Raw genomic sequence first — 19,537 nt, forward strand, 5'->3', positions numbered from 1 at the left:
CGGGTTCTAGTCCCCACTTGGTCTTTTGTATCAGTGAAAGCAATTCTCTGGCCCCTAGACAGCACCTGGGGAGGGGACATAGGATGTTTTGGATTCCTGGATCCAAGGTTGGAGAAAGTGCTCTGACCTCGGACCCAGGATTCCAAGCTCCCTGTCCCCTTCCCCTTGAAGCCTGTGTGGAGAGAAGTGCGCCAGCTGACTCTATGAGTACACAAACTCAAGCTCAGAGAGGAGGGAAAGGGGGCAGCTCTGTGAGCAGGGCGAGGAGGAAACTGGAGCAGCTGGCTTCTGAAGAATCCTCTGGCCACCCCAGCCTCCTTCATGTCTGCATTTCAGAACCCCAAAATTGCCCATCTAGCAAAAATGCAGGGTGAGAGGAGCATGGAGGAGACTATCACCTCCAAGCTCCTCGCGCCCCACATAGGATGCCTGTCATCCTCTGAATACGGAGGCTGACGGGCATCCGTATAGGATTGCGTCCTTAATTACTGAGGCAGGTTTCACACTTAGCAGCTCACATGAATGTATTAACCACACCTTGAATTTGATTTAAAGCCTGGGTCTCAATTTATTTCTGCCTAAAAAACTGGTAATTTAATAGCTATGGATGAGTTTCCTTCTCCTTCCTTCTTTTTTTCTTTTGACAGGTGTCAAACTGTTATCTTACCCAAATAATTTTGTTCCCTAAACTCATTGCAACTGAAGGATGCTTCAAGCCATTGCTAAGTTCTGGTGTATACAGTTCTTCAGACAAACAGGAGGGCTTTTCAACTCCCATATTGGGGTACTGCTGCACTACAGTAGGAGAGGAACAATTGGCTACCACTCAATGGTGTATGGGCCTCTGTAGAACCAGATTTTTCTTTTCCTTGGTACATACATACAGGCCTTTTTGTACGGCCCTGAAAAAATGTGTGTGCTGGTGTGTTTCTGGGTCTGAATGTCCTGCAGATCTGTATACATGCCAATGACCAGAGACTGACTGTGGCTCTTTAGTAGGTGAACAGGTGGTGACAGATATGCATGTGCTGCTGCATAATATGTGAACCAGTCCTTAAGTCAGCAAAATAGGCCCAGTCAGCCATGAAACTCATGGCATGATGTTGGGCCAGACACTATTTCTCAGCCTAACCTACCTCACAGGCTTCTTGTGAGGGTAAAATGGGGGTAGTTAAGTACCACCTATGCCACCTTGAGCTCCTTGGAAGAAAAGCAGGATATAAATGTAATACACAAACAAATAAAGAATGAGTGGAACCTCCACAAAATTTATGGTGTGGGCTGCTCCTGTTGAGGATGCCAATCTCTCTGTTCTACACATTCCCCAATTTTCTGGTCCTCCCACTGAGCATGCTCAGTTCTCATTAGGCTGTTCTTCAGGTGTTTTTCCCCTAAAGGCTTTTTGTACTCCTCCAAACTTTGGGGTAACCCCAAACTTGCTGATAGCTCCCTCTTGTGCATAGAGGGTGCCATTTTGGCTACATAAGCAATCATGCACACAGCCTAAATCTCAGAGATAGAGGGAATTCTAATAAATGAATAGTACTTCAGAACCCAGAGCTTTGCAAATGCTGAGGCTTCCTATTCTTTGCTGTGAAGTTAAATGCTCTATGTATCCATAAAGGTTATCCATGTTACTTGTAGAATATTTCTCTGCTCACAGAGAAGGAAGTCTTTGTGCATACAGAGCCCCGTGTGTACGCTGAAACCTTGTCAGTGCTTGTCATGTGTCTCGTCTAAATCACGAGTATAATTGCATATTATCTGATTTTTTAAATACCTTTTTTTTAAAAAACAAACAAACACAAACCACATAGATATTTTCCACGGATGGCCAGTTCAAGAGTCGTTTTGGTATCCGGGGAAGGTCTCCTGGTCAGCTACAGCGGCCTACAGGAGTGGCTGTGCATCCTTGTGGTGACATCATTATTGCTGACTATGATAATAAATGGGTTAGCATATTCTCCTCTGATGGGAAATTTAAGGTAAGTTTAAAGTACGTATGCAAAATATAAGGAAAACCAGACCTCTCATCTTTAAATTTACAGTTAAGAATTTGGTATTGAAGAATGGATGGAAATTCTAATCCTGTATTAATTGACTGGAAGAAGTGATGGTGATGCAGGAAAGAATGGCTGAATGGACATTGATGAATTTTTTTTGTTTATTCTGAAATGGGTGGAAATATTTTTTTTAAAAAAAACTTTAGCCCTGATTCTGACTGAAAAGCATATAGGTTGCACTGAAACTCTTGTACTAACTTACTGCAGAATCTTCTCTGCATACAAACAAACAAACATCCTAAGGAGGATTTGTGGATTATAGGGTTAACTCATTGGGGGTTAATACTATAAATACACGAGGAGTAGTGATGAGAGCAGAAGGGCAGGACAGTGGGTAGAGTGTGTTTATGGTTTACACATGCCCCTTGAAGCTAAGTAGCTTGTCCTACACAAGAGGATGAAAATACCCCATTTGGGTTGCAATCCCAAATACATTTACTAGGGAGAAACCATTGTTGAACACAGTGGAACTTGCTTCTGAGCAGACATGTATAGAAGTACACTATTAAAGGACTTTTCTCACTTCTCAGTGGCTCACGGGATGGGTAAGATAGGCTCGGTCACCATTTGAAAACAAAATCGGTATTAATTTCCAGCAAAGAGCAGTTTAAGAACAACAGCCCTGAATTTAAAGGGCCAGGCATTTCTGAAGTAGCCTCAAGTCCGAGCTTGTGGAAGGAGGGGGCAATCAGAGGCTACATACAAATTATGAGTGCCAGTCAGTGAATCAGAGAAAAGAGGAGGAAATATGGTCAAGAGCCAACCACTCCTGAACTCTCTCCAGAGTGAAATACCAATGTGGACCTCCAGTGTTTGAAAGCTCTCCAGCCCCCTGACTATTTACACAAAATGTCTCACTTGTATGAAGTATTTTAATGAAAATCAGGAACAATTATTGTGAAGAAGATTCTAAATGTTTCTAGCATCAGCAAACTACTAGATCAAACAGTTGTATGCTATGAATTTGGTACAGGAGGCTTCTGATGGTTGTATCTATTTTAAATAAACAACATGAAAACTTGTTAACAATTCAAACAACCAGCATGAAAACAGCGAGGTAAAAACATATCCCAGAGAATAATTAACAGCACCAGCGTAATTAACAAACAGCCAAAGATAGGGCTAGCAAGTCTTATTCCAAGGCCTTTCTAAAAAGAGAGGACTTCACCATACCTTGGAAGGGTTAGATGGACCGATGGTGTGACTCCATAGACCATTGGGGCTGATATAATGCATAAGAGGGCTCCACTTGATCCAGAGGGCAAGTTCATATGAGAGGAAGCCGTCTTTCATATATCCTGATCCCAAATTGTGGAGGGCTTTAAAATTCATCACCAGAACTTTGATTTGGGCTCAGAAACAAACTGCAAGCCAGTGCAGCTGTTTCAGCCAAGGAGTTGCATGCCTCCAATAGGCAGCTCTAGTTAATAACCTACATTCTGGGCTAATTAAAGTTTCTAGACACTTTTCAAGTAGAGCACATTGCAGTCATCCAAATGTGATATAACTAAGGCATATGTTACCATGGCCAGATATTTGTGTGTTAAAAGGAAGCTTAAATCTCTTTCTTTGTTCCTGTAGACAAAAATTGGATCTGGAAAACTCATGGGACCAAAAGGTGTTTCTGTGGATCGCAATGGGCACATCATTGTAGTGGACAACAAAGCCTGTTGTGTCTTTATCTTCCAGCCCAATGGGAAAATAGTGACCAGGTTTGGAAGCCGAGGCAATGGAGACAAACAGTTTGCAGGTATTGCTTAAGGTTTAATATGCAATGATAATTCAACATTCTGGAAAAGCAATATCCTGACCTATGTGCGGTGGTCTACAATTTTTGACTGGCCAAGCCAAAAATGGTAGTCGCCAACCTCCTGCCCATGTTTTGCAGAGGAAAGGCAACTGGGAAGAGGAGGGAACCAGTTTGGCTATTGCTGCATGAATGTGTTCAAGGCAGCAGTGACTCACTCCACCACTACCACCACCTTCCTTCCTTTCCTGTTACAGAACAGAGAAGGGTGGCAGGGAGGGCTTGTTGGTGTGGCCTTGCAGGCCTTTGCCACATAACTGCTAAACAACCCCCAGCCTTCCTCCCAACTTGGAACTAGGAAGGTCACCGTGAAACTGCTGGGATGATCCTTTCTCACCTTGGCAGCTTCAAAGTTGTGAGGAGGGCTGCTTGTTCGTCACATTTGCCAGAGAGTAGTGCCACACTTGCCATGACAAGCTGAATTGTTGAAATCTGCTTATATATATTGTGGCCTTGTCCTAAAATGGGAGACATACAGTCTTACGTCCCCTCTTTTAGGACAAGGCCACAATATATAAAAGGTACAACAGGTTTTCAGTAACATGTGATCAAGAAATAAGCAGCATACTTTTTAATATTGTTAGATTGTTGTATGCTGAATGAATATCACTATACATAAACTAAAATTTCAAGATACACAAATAAATCTGAGGTAGTGTTCCCAAACACTGTGTTAGTTGGCAATACTAAAGACAGTCTTTGTGGCTCACGTTACAGTTAATGTTTAATCTGTTGGAGCAATTAGAGTCTTATGTTCTGTGCCAGAGTTTGTACAGGTCTTGATTAGATACTAGCCTGTGCTTGAAAATGCTTCAGGTAACTGCCCATTAATGCCCTAGACTTCATTTTATCCTCAAAGACTATGGAGATACTAATCAGTGCTTAATAGGGTTTCATAAGTGAGGAGATTTCTTTCTGCACATGAGAAAAAGTCTACAGACAATAGAATGTAAATGCTTTGCAAAATGAGGCATACAGTTTCACAAGAAATTGCAATGCAAAATGGCTAGTTAGCAGAAATCATGTAATTTACCACCTGTCTTGTTGCGAATGTCTCTCAGGCTCAGGCTACAAGTTATGCAAAGTTCCATTTTGTTCATTTATTTGAAAAAAGAAGCAGCAGAAATCAGCCCAAGCAGGTTCCAAGCTGTAGCAGATGGAGAGAAACTGCTTCAGGGTGCAATCCTATGCATGTTTGGAGTGAGGAATGTCCTATAATTCCCAGGATCCCCAGCTAGCATAGGATTGTGCCCTAACCCTTCCCCTGCTGGTCACATTTAGCTGAAAACTACCATTCCCTTGCTGCTTTTTAATCTGAAGGAACAAAGATATAAGGAAGATAGAGGGACCCTATCTCCTGTGGGTGAAAAAGCAGGTGTTTGTGTGTGTGATCTTGGGTTGAAAAACAACCTGAGGGAGAATGGTGGGGCAGTCTCCTTCATCTGCCCTGACTCTCCATCTTCCCAGACTATTTTTAAGAAATAAATGTGTGTGCCGGAGGGGGTGCATGTAGCTTGAAACTCATTTGCACATCCGATTTATTTATGCAGTTCATCATATGCAGACATAGGGTATATCTACACCTAAGGGTGTAGCGGGAGGGAGGGTGGAGGATTGTGGACTTACTTGCTTCTGCAGTCCTCCCCCACCCCCATCATCTATACGGCTGCGCAACTCCCGGAAGGGAGGAGGGACTTTGCGGGCACCATTTTTCTTTAAGAGGAGCCCCACGTGTGCAGTAAAGACGTTAACCCCCCTGCCAAACTCTGCGTCCACCCCACCCCACCCCAGGGATGGCGAAATTGCTGCCACCCCACCCCCATGGGCACGGAGCCACCCCACACAGCTCTGTGCCTGTTTGATAACCCAGGAGGCTGAGCCACACCAGCCACGGTCCTCGGGGTTGTCCCAGGACTGCAGGAAAACCGGGAAATCCCCAGTTTCAGTTATCCCGGGGAAAGTCTGTGGTCCTCCCCAGTTCACCCTGGGATCCCCTGTGCATCATTTGGATGCACAGGGACAACCTAGAGACGACCCCGGGATAAATGAATCATGTAAACATAATGTTTTTATGTTGAGATAAACTGCTGAAATGTATCGCTGGCATAGCTCAGTGCAGAATTTGAGCATTGTAGTAACTCCATCCAGTATATTTCCTGTCTCCAGCAAAAAGGATACATCCGTTTGGTGAAGTTTTTTTCACCAACACACAGTGGGTAAGATCAAAAATGGGTTGGATACCATTTTCCCCTCCTTTTGGCCTACTGTGTTGATAAGCCATACTTCTTAGTTATGCAACCTCTGCTATAGACAGGAAGGACAATGTGCAATAGACACTTATCCTACTTTCATAACATTATTCAATGGACCATCTCTGTTTTGGGGGCCACCATATCAATGTTTCAAAATTCTCATGTTGGTGATGGACTAATTCTGCTTTGCAATTATATCTTTTTTAAAAGACTATTTATAACATTTATGAACAATTAAAGTATATTTTGCCCATTAAAGTATCTATGGAACAATATAAAATAATGAGACAGAAAATCCTAACCCTCTCAGATTAATAATGATGCTTTTGAAGTGGTACAGGGTTAAACAAAATGTGGATCTAATTTTTCTCCCAGTTTATTGGGGCTCTGAAATGGGAAGAAGCAATATTTCAGGAAAAACTGCAGGAACATACCCATGCTCTGACTTTTGTGGTTTACCTACCATATCATTTCTAAAAACGTTGTTCACTGAACACTATGATGAATTCTTTAATTATTACAGTTCAAAATCCCAGGTGTAAAAAGAATTCCCATTCACTTGCATCTGTTAAATAAGTTCTAAATGATCTGTTGCTTAATGCTGATGTTGTACTAAAATGAAAATCTAAGTGGGGAAAATCCAGTCAAAACTATTTAAATATGGCAATGTAGCAAATGTATTTTAAATTTATTCTCCAGAGTAGTTATGCAGTTGCTCAAGTTCACTTTTTTGTTGAGTTAGTTAGCTGATTATTTTCTGGTTTGGTTATTGGCTTGGGTTGTAAGAACTACAACTGGATGAAAGTGTGCCAATCTGGCACCAGTTGGGGATTCTGCACACACGCACACCCAAAGAAATTCCAGCTTTAGAAAAGGATTTTCCTTACAACCAACCACAGCAGGGGAAGATAAATTCCACCTCCATTCTGCTCTGATGTCAGCTGCTCTGATATCAGCCCTCCCCCCTGCACCAGCTAATGCCATTTGCATTTTCAAAATCCTGCATATTAAATGCAAAGGCTAACTTCGGTTGCCTTCACAACTGGGTATTGACCAGAGCTGGGCTGATAGGTTTTGGCTAAGCTGAGTTTGACCATTGGTAGGGCGAGGGGGCAGGAGACATTTCTGAGAACTTAGTGTGTGTGTGTATGTGTGTGTGTGAGAGAGAGAGACATAACTTCACTTTACAGATCAGGTGTTTGAGGATAAGTTGCTGGGGTTTTTTGGTTTTGGTTTTTTACAATTTAAAAATAGTCTTGTCAGCCAGGCTTCCTGCTCCACAGCCTTCTATGTACTTTCCGACCATGTTCTTAGTGTGCCAGATCGCACTGAAGAGATCAGCAAAGCTCCTTTCAAAGTGTAAAAAAATAGGGAAAAGCTTACCTTTGACCCCCACCCACCATCTGTACAATAAATTAAGCCTACTTCCTGCCCCAAAACATTTCTTAGAAATGTGCCCACCCACCACAAAAAGAGCATACATTCCCTCTCCATTTTCAGAGGTGTTGAAATTTGGTCCCAAAAGACAAATTTGGTCCATCACTAAGGCTACCCAACTTCTACTACTGGCCTTACAGGGGTCCTTAGCTATTAATATTAAAGTCCTGAACTGTGCTCAGACCTGTTATTTCAAATGTTTGTCCTTGAAAAAAAATCATCTTGTTTCCAAATATGATTAAATCTTTGACACCAAAATAACAAAAGAAAGAAATTAAGGTATCCCTACCCACAGGGATACCTTAAGACTTCCACACAGCTATTTATACATTTCAAAAATAAGGCCAAATGATGCATTTACTGTAGCATATTGTTGGACCTTAGCTAGAACAATAAGAGAAAAGTGCAGGTGTATACTGGTTGTTGAGTATTTTTTTCCTAATATAATTTTTCCTATGATCTTGGATTCCATGGGATTTACAAGCCATAATATCCCACTAATTAATGTACGTGTTTAAATGAAGTTGATTCATTTTCACACATTCCATTTTTCTTAACACATACATTTCTAAAAATACACGTGATGAATAAAAACCGCTTTCATACATTTGTGAGAAATCATGCATTGTATTACAATGGCTAAATTAATTTCTATTAAGAGACTGAAACAAGTTCATGAATTACGTCAGCAATTTTGAGTGGTACTTTGAACATACTTTGGCCAGTATCTAAAAGCTACTTCACATGCATTCAAGGGCTTATGTTTGTACTTTTTTGTTTCAATGAATGGTTCTTAAGCCATATCATCAACTACTTTTTGAAAATCCTCCTGGTTTCAAAACTGGTTTACCATACAACATGTATATCTGCTGTTCAAGAATCCTAGGCCTGTATTTCATAAGTAAAAGATCATGCCAGGCTTATAAAGAACAAATAGCTCTTTCCAATCAATGTTGATGATGGAATATTTTGCAAGGATAAAAATATGTTTACTTGTAAAAATAATAATAAGCTTTTTGATTTTTCCAAACTCTGAAAAAATCATTCATACTTTCGAACATTTTTTTCTTTCCTGGACAGTTTTTTATTTATTTCTTCCTGGTGTTTTTTTTTTTTTTTGCAGGCCCTCATTTTGCAGCTGTTAACCACAATAATGAAATTATTATTACTGATTTCCACAATCACTCTGTCAAGGTAGGAATGGTATTAGTTTTTCAGGATATGTACAATCCAGTTAATACATAAAAGTTGTTACTCCAGTATTTAATAAAATTCACAGGTTCTGGTGAGAGAATGGATTAATTACCTCCAAAGCGTCATCCAACAAGATTGAATTATCTGATGTGGGAAAAATAATTGGATTGGGTCTTTTGCTTTGCCTGTATATATATTCTCTTAGAGTTGGTTGAAGAAGTACAATGTTGTTCTCTATAAAACATTTCACACCATCATTTTGACATAATAATTGTCGCGGGATATATGCTTGGAGAATTTTACTCTGTTCAGGTGATCAAGTATTCAAGTTAATCTGGTCCATGTAACATATTGCAAAATTTCTGCATGGAAGACGAATGTCATGACACTCAGTTGTGTCATGGATTATATGGGGAGCTACCTTATACCAAGTCAGCCCTTCTAGCTATCTAGCTCACGGTGGCTTCCCTGTGTTTCAGACAGGAGCCTTTTTCAGCTCTACCTGGAGATGCTAGGGATTGTACCTGTTCTACATGCAAACAACTCACCTACAGCCAAGAGTCATATGTTATTTCCAAGTCCCACGTGTAAGAATTTTGTAATATGTTAAGTGGCCCTCTGTGACAGGCATTATCTCACCATGCAATCACATAAGCGTTGCAATTACTACACATTACAGCCCTGCTATGTAATGGATTTATAACTTCCTTATACTCTTCTTATATTTGGAAAGGCAGACTAGGAGAAGTACTTTGATATAACTAGATTTTCTGAGTGCTTTCATAAATGCTGTAGTAGACAGTGGTTATAGCATTCTGGTGAAAATGCCATAGTTGAAAAGAAGAATGTAATAGGTTGGCCTGTATTAAAATTCAAACCCTCTGGGGCAAGTATCAGCAATCATGGAGATGTCTGATAAGTAGTTTCTAGTATAAATTAATAACTTGTGCTTATTTCTAAATGCTATTTATCTTTAATGAAATATTTTGTTTAACTTTGAACTATTTATACTGGGGTTTTCCAAGTCTTAAAGAAACGAGTGTGTTTTACAGTGCAGTAGAGGCATCATTTAGAGGTTTTACTCAGGTTTTTACTATATATTTTTCTTATGCTGCCTTGAACTCCATTTTCTTGATGGAAAAGTGAGGTACTAATCAAGTAAATAAATAAATAAGTGTCCTAGAGCCAACATCGTTTGGTTGCTTTTCCAACCTGTGTACTTGCATCAAAATAAACAATCATGCAACATTTTATAAGTGATATGGGGAAATGTCTGGTATGAAATGAAATGAAATTAGCAGATCAAATGGTGTCAATCCATTGAGCAAGTAGGTGGCTTAACAGGAATAGAAGACATGTAACCCTCTCCCGGCACAGCATCAGGTAATTCCGACACCAAGGAAGGAACACGGGGTTTCTGGGTGGCCATCTGGGTCCTGGAGTCCCCCTTCTTCCTGGTGTGAGGTGACCAATCGCTGGTCACCTTCCACCAGGCACTGCCCCTAGGTTGGCCTTGGATTGACGTCGCTCCCTTTGGAAAAACTCGGGGTAAATCCTGACTTTTCCAAATTGGAGCATTGCAGGGAAGCCCCACAGTGGCTGTGAAGCTGTGCCTGCGGGGGTTTCCCCGGCGTGTAGATAGCCCCAGGGAAACCTAAAATATTGGTAGTCTGGTCAGCAAAATGTAGCATGTCCATTTTAGGGTCTCTGTTTTCCTTTTAATTGACATAAAAGTGCGTAATATGGAGCTAAAAGGTCCAGTTGCAAATTGAAACCATTTTTCACAGGCTTCTGAAATTATGCAGGAAATAGGAGAGTCCATAAAGTGGATTGTTGGCATAGCTTAGCAGTAGGGGGGCTACTCTTTTGATAAATCTACACCCTTAGAAGCAGCAATTGTTTAGCAATGCAGGATTTCCTCATAATGACAGAGATTATTGGGTCTATGGCCAGGCTCCAACAAACAAGAAAATAAAGAAGCAAGACGTCCAATTGAAAACGGAAAGGGATTTATTATGGACTTACTAATAAAATTGAAGCATATCTGAATTAAGTTCATGGCTCCAAGTGTGCAGCCCAGCAAATTAATTTCAAAGCACACTCAACTGTGGCTGGATATCGTCTCTCCTTCCTCACTTCCCCAGTAGTGTTGGGATGGAAGTGGAGGACTTTTTATCCTTTCTTTGTAATTGTGATATTGTATGATTACAGTATATATTCTCCTATATGCCAGCAGTTTTTCAATTTTTTTTTAGCTCCAAGGAACCTTGCTTATTTTTAACTACAATAAACAAGTAAATAAAATAAAATAAAAATTAGGGGTTCGTTTCATTTACATAGAACAGTCTATCTGTTGAAGAGTCAGTGTGGTACAGTGGTTAGAGCATTTGACTAGGACTTGGGAGGCCTAGGTTCAAATCCCCACTTGACCATGGAGCTCACTGGGTGATTTTGAGCCCATCACTGACTCTCAGTCTAACCTACCTCACAGGGTTGTTGTAAGGATAAAACAGAAAGGAGGATGATCATGTATGCCTCCTTGTGTTCCCAGGAGGAAAGGTGGAATATAAATGTAACAAATCCCCCAGTCGTGAATTTTCTTTGTACCAGTTTCATGATATTATTTTGTTTATGTATGTGCATGTGCAGTTTTTGATTTTTTGTAAACTATTTTGGGATTTCAATGAAATAAGCAGTATATAAATACGGCTAATAAATATATAAAATACAAAATGTAGGGCAACTAAAGCTTGCAAAAAAGGGTAATTTTTACATTACAATTGTTATGAAAAATATGTATTGTATTCTAAGTTTGTTATGAAATGGATTGGAGCCCCTAATTTTTATTTTATTTTATTTACTTGCTTATTGTAGTTAAAAATAAGCAAATAATGCCAGTTCATTATATTTTATTATACAATATGAGGGGGAGGGGGGAAGCAATGTTCCAACATCCTCAAAATAAATTCCCGTATAAGAATAAATCTGAATGACTTATCAGGAGTGAGACATTACAAAGTATATGGTATTTATTAATATAAACCTTCCAAGAAGAATGTAGAGAAAAATAGTATTTCATGTTGGGATATAGTGTTCCTGGTTAAGGTTATTTGTTAACAAAAAAAGCCTTAACCATGGTTGTTTAAGGTGTCTTCTGAACAGGGCCATTATATATCAGTAAAAGCTTTCCATTTTCTTTAAAGGTAGCCCATCTTTGTGAGGCCCTAATTTTTAAAAGTGGACATAAAGAAAAGGATTTAAACATTTTTTAGTTTTATTTAAAAGCTTATATCCCATACTTGTCTCATAAAATTCTCAAGGCAGCTTATAACAATAAAAAATCACATATAAAATCTGTCAAGATCTAGCATACCAAAAACACAATAAAACAGAGATGTGCAGTACAATCTTATACACATTTGTTAAGAAGTAAAAACTATTTAGTTCAATGGTACTTAATCCAGGTAAGGGTAGATAGGATTACAGCCTCAGCAGCAGCAGAAATAAAACCTGATGATGGGCTCCATCACACCAGCGATTTAGGGCACACTCCCCCTGCCTGGTATGCAGTTTTGCAGCCCACATGATGTTGTCCATGTCCTGCACTCATTTCGGATATTATCCTCCATGTTTCATTTCTTTTTGGAGCGCAGAAAGTCTGGATTATGTTCCCTCCCTGTGAAATAAATGCTCTCCTCCCTCCTGTGTATTTCTGTGGTTGCGTTCTATCGACCATCCCGATCTTTGTTGGGTGTGTGTGTGTCTAAGAGTGAGCTAGCTAACAAAAGAGGAGGGCAGTATGATTTTCCACTCAACCGGGAAGGGGGAGGGAGAGAGGTCCCATTTAACTTACTTCATGTTCTTATTTCTCAGTAGGCATGACCAGGGGTACATTTTCACCTTAAAAGAAATGTGGATGCCCCCTCCTTGCCTGCAGCTCCCTCATTTTTAAAGATAAAGAGATCAAAATTGGCACAGTGATAGCTCTTAAAGAGGGCTTTAGCCACCCCAAGTTTGAATCAGATTGGGTCATCCCTTTATTTTAAGGAAGTTTTTAAATGGAAATTTAAAAAATGCTTATATCTGCATAAGTTTTAAAGATAGATAAAATTGGCACAGTGATAGCTCTTAATGAGGGCTTTCAGCTTGCCAAGTTTGAATCATATTGGTTCATTCCTTGATTTTTTTAATGATTTTTTAAATTTCCCCCCTTAAACCCATTTTCCTGGTAGTTCTCAAGTGTCCAGGGTCAATCTTCCATTCTTTTGAAGCTGTGCATCTTCAAGTTCATAAACTACAGATCTTCTGGTTCCCTTACTCAAGAGTAAAACCCACTGATTTCAACTGCATTTACATCCAATTCATACTAAAATCCCATGCATGCTTATCTTTGAGTAAACTATATTTTAGTAAGTCTGTCTCTGTTTAATGGAGTTTACTCAAAGGTAAGCATGCATGGGATTTTAGTATGAATTGGATGTAAATGCAGTTGAAATCATTGGGATTTACTCTTGGGTAAGGGAACCAGAAGATCTGTAGTTTATAAACTTGAAGATGTACAACCTTGCATCCCTCTCCAGGGCGAGGTGTCCAACTACCACCAACCAATGTATTATAGGGAGATCTGGTACAAAGGAGGTACCTCCTTTATAGGTACAAAGGAGATCTGAGAGTGCATCTCAATGAAACAACAGCGAGAGGAGAGGTATAAAGATGAATGAAATGTAAAATCGCAACGGTGAATGGAAATGAGGGCAGATAATTCTAGGGTAAACCAGTGCAAACATGCAAGTGTGATGGAGCTCATAGTCTATTTCTGCTGGCCAGAATTTTTTTAATGATTTTGTTTCTGCATGAACTGAGAGTGCATCCAACCTTTTCTGCAGCTGTACAATGCAGAGAAATAGTAGTAGCAATTTTCAGGGAAGATTTGTCCGCCATCACTGGTCTTCTCATTGTGAAATCCATAATAAGCTTCTGAGGAATCCCATTCGGTCTCAAGAGCATAGTTTGGAAACCACTGCTATAAGCAAGCAAGGGTTTCAATCCAGCAAAGTAGACCTCTTTTCTGCCAACTATAGAAGGAGAGAGATCCAAAGTCTCATAGTTAACAGGAACTCTGCCAGTAAGTTAGCTGCTATGGAGCATGGATTTCCTTTTTTTTTTAAAAAAAAAAAATTGCTGGTTCATTCTTATGTAACCTGCTATAATTTTCCTCCACAAGCAGTATTGTTGGCGATGGGGTGTCTCACCTTAAATTGCCTCAGAAAATAATAATAATAATGATGATGAAGAATAATTTACTCTTGTCTTTGGCTCTTAAATTTCATCATCTGGTACTATATAAGGTATTATATAACTTGATTCTTAAATTTCTTACTCATACAGGTGTTTAACCAGGAAGGCGAATTCATGTTGAAGTTTGGCTCAAATGGAGAAGGAAATGGGCAGTTCAATGCTCCAACAGGAGTAGCTGTAGATTCTAATGGAAACATCATTGTAGCAGATTGGGGAAACAGTCGAATACAGGTAGAAAAACTTTACTTTTCAAATCAGTAGGCTTAGTTTGATGTGTGTTGTTTGGATAGGCACCGCCGCCCCCTCCCCGCCCCCCATACACACACTGGCCTTCAGGGCTTAAGACATAGTTTTCTAACTCTATCACAAAAATGTCTTTCAGCACAATCATATCCATGCTTACACAGAAGTAAGTATCACTGATTTCAGTGGGGGCTACTCCCAGGTAACGATTGCAACACACAGGCATGAATAACTGTGTGGTCCATGAACTCTTCTGACATTCTTTAACAGATGACGTTCCTGTCCTGTCTTTAAAAGTGGTCTCACATACAGTGTATTATAGTAGTCTAATATGGATGCAGCTGAGACAGGTTCGCTTTCTCTAGAAAGGGTTGCAGCTGGCGAACCAGCCTAAACTACTAAAAGTCACTCTTGGGCCTTATGTGTACAATGGGACAGTGGCAGTTTCCGTTTAGCAATTGTTTGCCCAGGCAAACTACAAAATTGATGTGGAGGCTCTCCATATTTAACCATGCAACATATGGAATGTGGTCCATTTACATTCTTTGGGCAACAGGCAAGAACCCGTGTAACCTTACACACATTTTCTATACCTCATGTGCGCTGTTATCACTGTCTATGCACATTAACTACAACGTGCACACAGTATGGGTTAGCTTTCTTTGCCTGATGCATGTTCTCGTTACCTCTTTTCACAGGTTTTTGATGGAAGTGGATCATTTTTATCGTATATAAATACATCTGCTGACCCACTTTATGGTCCTCAAGGTTTGGCCCTTACTTCAGATGGTCACGTTGTAGTTGCAGACTCTGGCAATCATTGCTTCAAAGTCTATCGATACTTACAGTAACCGCTGGAGCTGGATCATGCTCAAGAAGTTATTGGCTTCTGAGGGGCAACGTAGCTCTTTTTGTGTGAAGGATATCTACTCCTAAATATTTCAGTTTTAACACCAGAGGAGTCTCCAGTTTTTTGTTTTATTTCCAAACCTACCTTGTTTACATTGGACTTGCACCTCATATGTTCCGCACTGAAGGATTAATAAATAAGACCCTCTTCTCCCGCCCCCTCTCCAGTCTGAATTCACAAAGACAGTGGAATACTAGAAATGTGAACTGTGGCTTGTAGATCAGGCACTTATATAACTTGACTGACTAATTTCGTGAAGGAGGGGAAAATTTTTAAAAGCTACCTTATTTAAAGGGGCTTATTCAACATGTGAATGGGAGCGCTTGTTTAAAACTTCCAAATTTGAAAGTTGTTAATGTCAAGCATTATTTAACCCAGCAGGAAGTCTGGGAAACTTCTAGATCACATTGTTATAGTAGGTATTACACTTGTAACATTCTTCAGTCTTAGTAACTGTAATAAGTAGTTTCTTTTAGTAATAAAGAGATATGGTTAACTCTTCCTGTACTAGCTATCAGACCTAACACATCTTAATCAATGCAAAACTTCCTGTCCTGTATGGGATTGATGTACATGTTTATCAACTTTCCTACTGCTCTCTGTGTTGGAAGGCTTTCCCAGGAACCTGAAACTTCTAAAACTCTGGAAATACACTCTTATAGGGATCATGTTAACATCAGACTGATTCAATAGCCAATTAAGTTAAACGTCTGCTGATCTAACGTCACAGATTCATACAGGTACTTATTACAGTTGTGAAAATAGACCATTTTGTTCAGTTACTCATTTTCACATGGGGTAACAAGCCACACATGGATTCCATCAGAGAACTATCTTGTACAACCAAAGGAAGTTTGGTGGTTGACAGTATTTGAGGGTAAAAACAAAGGGTTACCAAAGCAGACTTTTTTTTAAATTCCAAAAACATTGAGCATAAAATCAATAATGAGTGTAAGATGCCTAAAGAGGGTTTTCAAATCCAGTTCATAATTTTCTTCATCATATGTGTATGTAATACGAGAACAAAGAATGAGGAACGTAAATATAGGTGATTTGATCAACCAAAAATACTTACAGCCCTTTTGTGTGAGAGGATAGTCCAAAAGTGTTTCTCCTCTCCCACACCCCCAACTTCCCACATGCGTCTTGCAACTTAAACTCATTAGATTCACATCAGTATGCTCAACATGTTTCCTGTTGTGTTTTAAGTCATTTCCAGCAATGATAAGGAGCATCAATTTGGAATACCTTTTACATCAAGTGAGTAGAAAACAAATTTGTTAGCAAGCCTTGTGAGGTCGTGTACTGTCTCCAGCCGTATGCAAGAAGACGTGGTGATCAGTGTGGCTCCAGTATCTGAAATAATCTTGCATTTGTTCTTGTTCAGTCAGGCTAGCAACATAATATCTGCCAGACTGAACATCTGGGGTGGGTAGAATCCAATATGATGCTTATTTATATAATGAATCCATCTAGAAGACTTGCAAAAGAAAAACAATGACAGAGCCAGCCCTTAATTCAACAGCTAGAAAATTAACTTAGGCATCGATTAGCAATGTTTGCAGTCTTTTATTCCTTCTCTGTAAGAATAACATAACTTCACGTACTGTTTAAAATAATCCTCTTAAAATGAGTATCACCAAGAATCTAATTTTATAGTTCCTGGATGAACAAACAAGTGTCTGGAAAGGCAATTGATACTGTTAGTCTTGGACACTGAACCATTTTGAATGCTATTTAAATTCTGTGGGGAAAAGGAATATCCTATTTATGATTTTATGTGTATTTATTAACCATGTAAACAAACAAAAACCTTAAGCTGTCTCAACATTGTTATTGAGCTTCTAATGTAAAGGAACTCACAAAATCTTACATTATTGCTATAGACTTTTCAAGACACATTCTCAAATCAATCTGACTTACAAGTTTTAGATGCTTGTGCTTTTATACAGATGTTCTTGTGACAAAACAAAATCTTCACTTGAATTTAAAAAAGGGTACTAAGCCAAATCCTTCAATGATCTAAATAGGAATTAGAAGTACTGCCCACCAGGTTTTCTCTTCTCTTCTAGGGAAGACTTGTGGTCTTTTGTACTCCTGCTTAATTTAAGGAACTTGTGTAGAAGCAGGTCCCAGTGAATTGTATAAGGGAAACATCAGAACCTACATTGTTTAACTGACACAGAGAGGCCATTTCATGCATGCAGACATGTCCAAGCTTTCCCAAAATAATAGTTTCTTAATTCTAGTAAATAATAACTTAGTAATGCTGTACGTACTACCTTGCATCAGATTTGAATTATTGCTTCTTTCCTTTCCAACAAAGCTAACACATGTTAAGGGGTTATGTGGCCTTCCCCTCGATAACTTTTTAGATCCTGGTTCTTCCTTGATGAATTGTTAAGACTCTGTAAAATCTATTGGTGATGCACACTATTATAAACTGGTGCTAGTCTGGAACCCTGTTAGATTGCAGATCCTTGCCAGATGCCATTGAAAGCTTAACAGCATCAGTCAAATGGGCACAGGGCAAAAATAGACTGGTGTAGCAATGAGCATCTGAAAATTAGCTAGCAATAATCAAAGTGTTTCTTGTTCACCAGTTTTCTAATGCTTATTGCTAAAAAAAGCAGGAAAAAACCACCAAAACATTTCTGCCCTGTGCCCAGTTAACTGATCAAAGATTTCTCAAAACGACTGCCACTACAGAAATGTAACATTTTTTAAAAGAACATTTTTTGTTCCTGACGAGTCAGAATTACAGTGTTTGTTCTGCTGAATTAATAGCTAATATCTGAACAAATATCTGGTACAAACAAGTCAGACTCAACCCTGCTACTCTGCCAAATCCACAGTTACAACGGCACATCTTCCTTGCAAATGTAGGCTGGATTAACAGTCAGAAATTGCCCCAGGGATTCTTGGTAATATTAGTTTAGGTTTGCACTATAGACATCCCTCTTTTGTCAGGTGGTGCTCAAAGGTGCAGTAAGGAGTGGTAAAACATCACGAGCAGTGCAAGTGCACATGCATTTATTCAAAGCAAATAGTTGCTGGAAATCTAAAAATACTGTCAATTCATTTTTGGATATACTCATTGTATATTGAAGGGGTGTTTTTTTAACTAAAAAAGAAAAAAATACTAGTGAAGTTTTTACACTGATTTAAAGTTTCAGTAATGTAAGAAAAAAATGGTCTACTGTTGTTGAACTTCGTAAACATTACAGGGCTTTCAACTTTACAGCTAATTTTTCTTTTAATAATTAAGGATCTAGTGTTGCCATACTGAAAACAAGTGCCCATTAAGTTATGCTTGTTGTGTGCAAAAATGGTGGTTGTGGTTGTTGTTTTTTATGGATGACAGCAGGGAACAAAGTGATCATGTCCACTGAAAATGCTGTTAAAGATAAACTGTGATCAATGATTTAAGAAGTTTGTTTTTTGGAGAATGTATGGAAGATGTTTGTACTGTAGTGTAGGATGATCCCAAAATGGTGGTAGTTTCTGATGAATGTACACTTCAATGGATGTTTGTGAGCAACACAGCCTTAACCCTGATGCTTTTCTTTTTTTTTTGCTTTATGACATGGGAATGTTCCATAATGTGCATTGTGCATTGTAATATCCCTGCGCTAGAATTGTTTCATATGTTGTACTCTTCCAGTCCTTGGAATGAATGATTTATTTTATTTTGTACATTCCATCTTTATAAGCCAGTTTCATATGTTTTGTGTAAAGAATGCTATAAAGGCTTGCACTTTCTGAAAATGATGCTGAAGGATCTTAGTTATTTTTCCCCACCAGAGTCATGCACCCTCTCCTGTTTAGAAGAAAGATAAACTTGTCAAGTTAAGGCTGAGGATGAAAGCTGTTCATTGAAGACTGTTTGTGTGTAGGTTTAGCTTCATGTGTGCCATGGCATTTTTATGCTTTATCCTACAAAGAAAGCTTAAAGAAAAATTTACCTTGTGTTGGAACGATAAGAAAATCCAGAGTCAAATGTGTTGTATCTTTTATCATGCACACACCCACCCAAATAAAAATAAATGAATAACGGTTGTTTCCTCTTATATTTCAGAACTGGGAAAGTTTAGCTTGTTCTACATAATACATGTTATCTTTGTTGCTCAGTTATCTTGTTGATAGGGAAGAAGTTAGGAAGGATATATGTAAAGCACAGTCATAAAACTTTAAAATGTGTACAAATAAGGTTTTTTGGGGTTTTTTTTTTTTACTGAAAATAGTAATTTTCCTGAGCTTTCTTGGGGTAGTAGAAGGGAAAGTATATTATTCACCTTGGCTGATAACTATGTGAGGACCGTTCACTCAATCA

General features: G+C 39.1%; 1 protein-coding gene across 6 annotated transcripts in view; it reads left to right on the forward strand.

Annotated features, from left to right (window-relative positions):
• TRIM2 (tripartite motif containing 2) overlaps nt 1-19,258 on the forward strand; it is a 68,944-nt gene extending 49,686 nt beyond the window's left edge. For all 6 annotated transcript variants that reach the window (XM_063136012.1, XM_063136010.1, XM_063136008.1 and 3 more), the window contains exons 8-12: nt 1,818-1,985; nt 3,645-3,813; nt 8,683-8,753; nt 14,142-14,282; nt 14,993-19,258. In XM_063136012.1, coding sequence (XP_062992082.1) covers nt 1,818-1,985; nt 3,645-3,813; nt 8,683-8,753; nt 14,142-14,282; nt 14,993-15,145 — 702 coding nt within the window. In that variant the 3' untranslated portion in view covers nt 15,146-19,258. The remainder of the gene's footprint in view (nt 1-1,817; nt 1,986-3,644; nt 3,814-8,682; nt 8,754-14,141; nt 14,283-14,992) is intronic.
• Nucleotides 19,259-19,537: the final 279 nt, after the last annotated feature.

This window comes from Elgaria multicarinata, chromosome 10 (assembly GCF_023053635.1).
Source record: "Elgaria multicarinata webbii isolate HBS135686 ecotype San Diego chromosome 10, rElgMul1.1.pri, whole genome shotgun sequence".
In the NCBI taxonomy this organism is placed as follows: domain Eukaryota; kingdom Metazoa; phylum Chordata; class Lepidosauria; order Squamata; family Anguidae; genus Elgaria; species Elgaria multicarinata.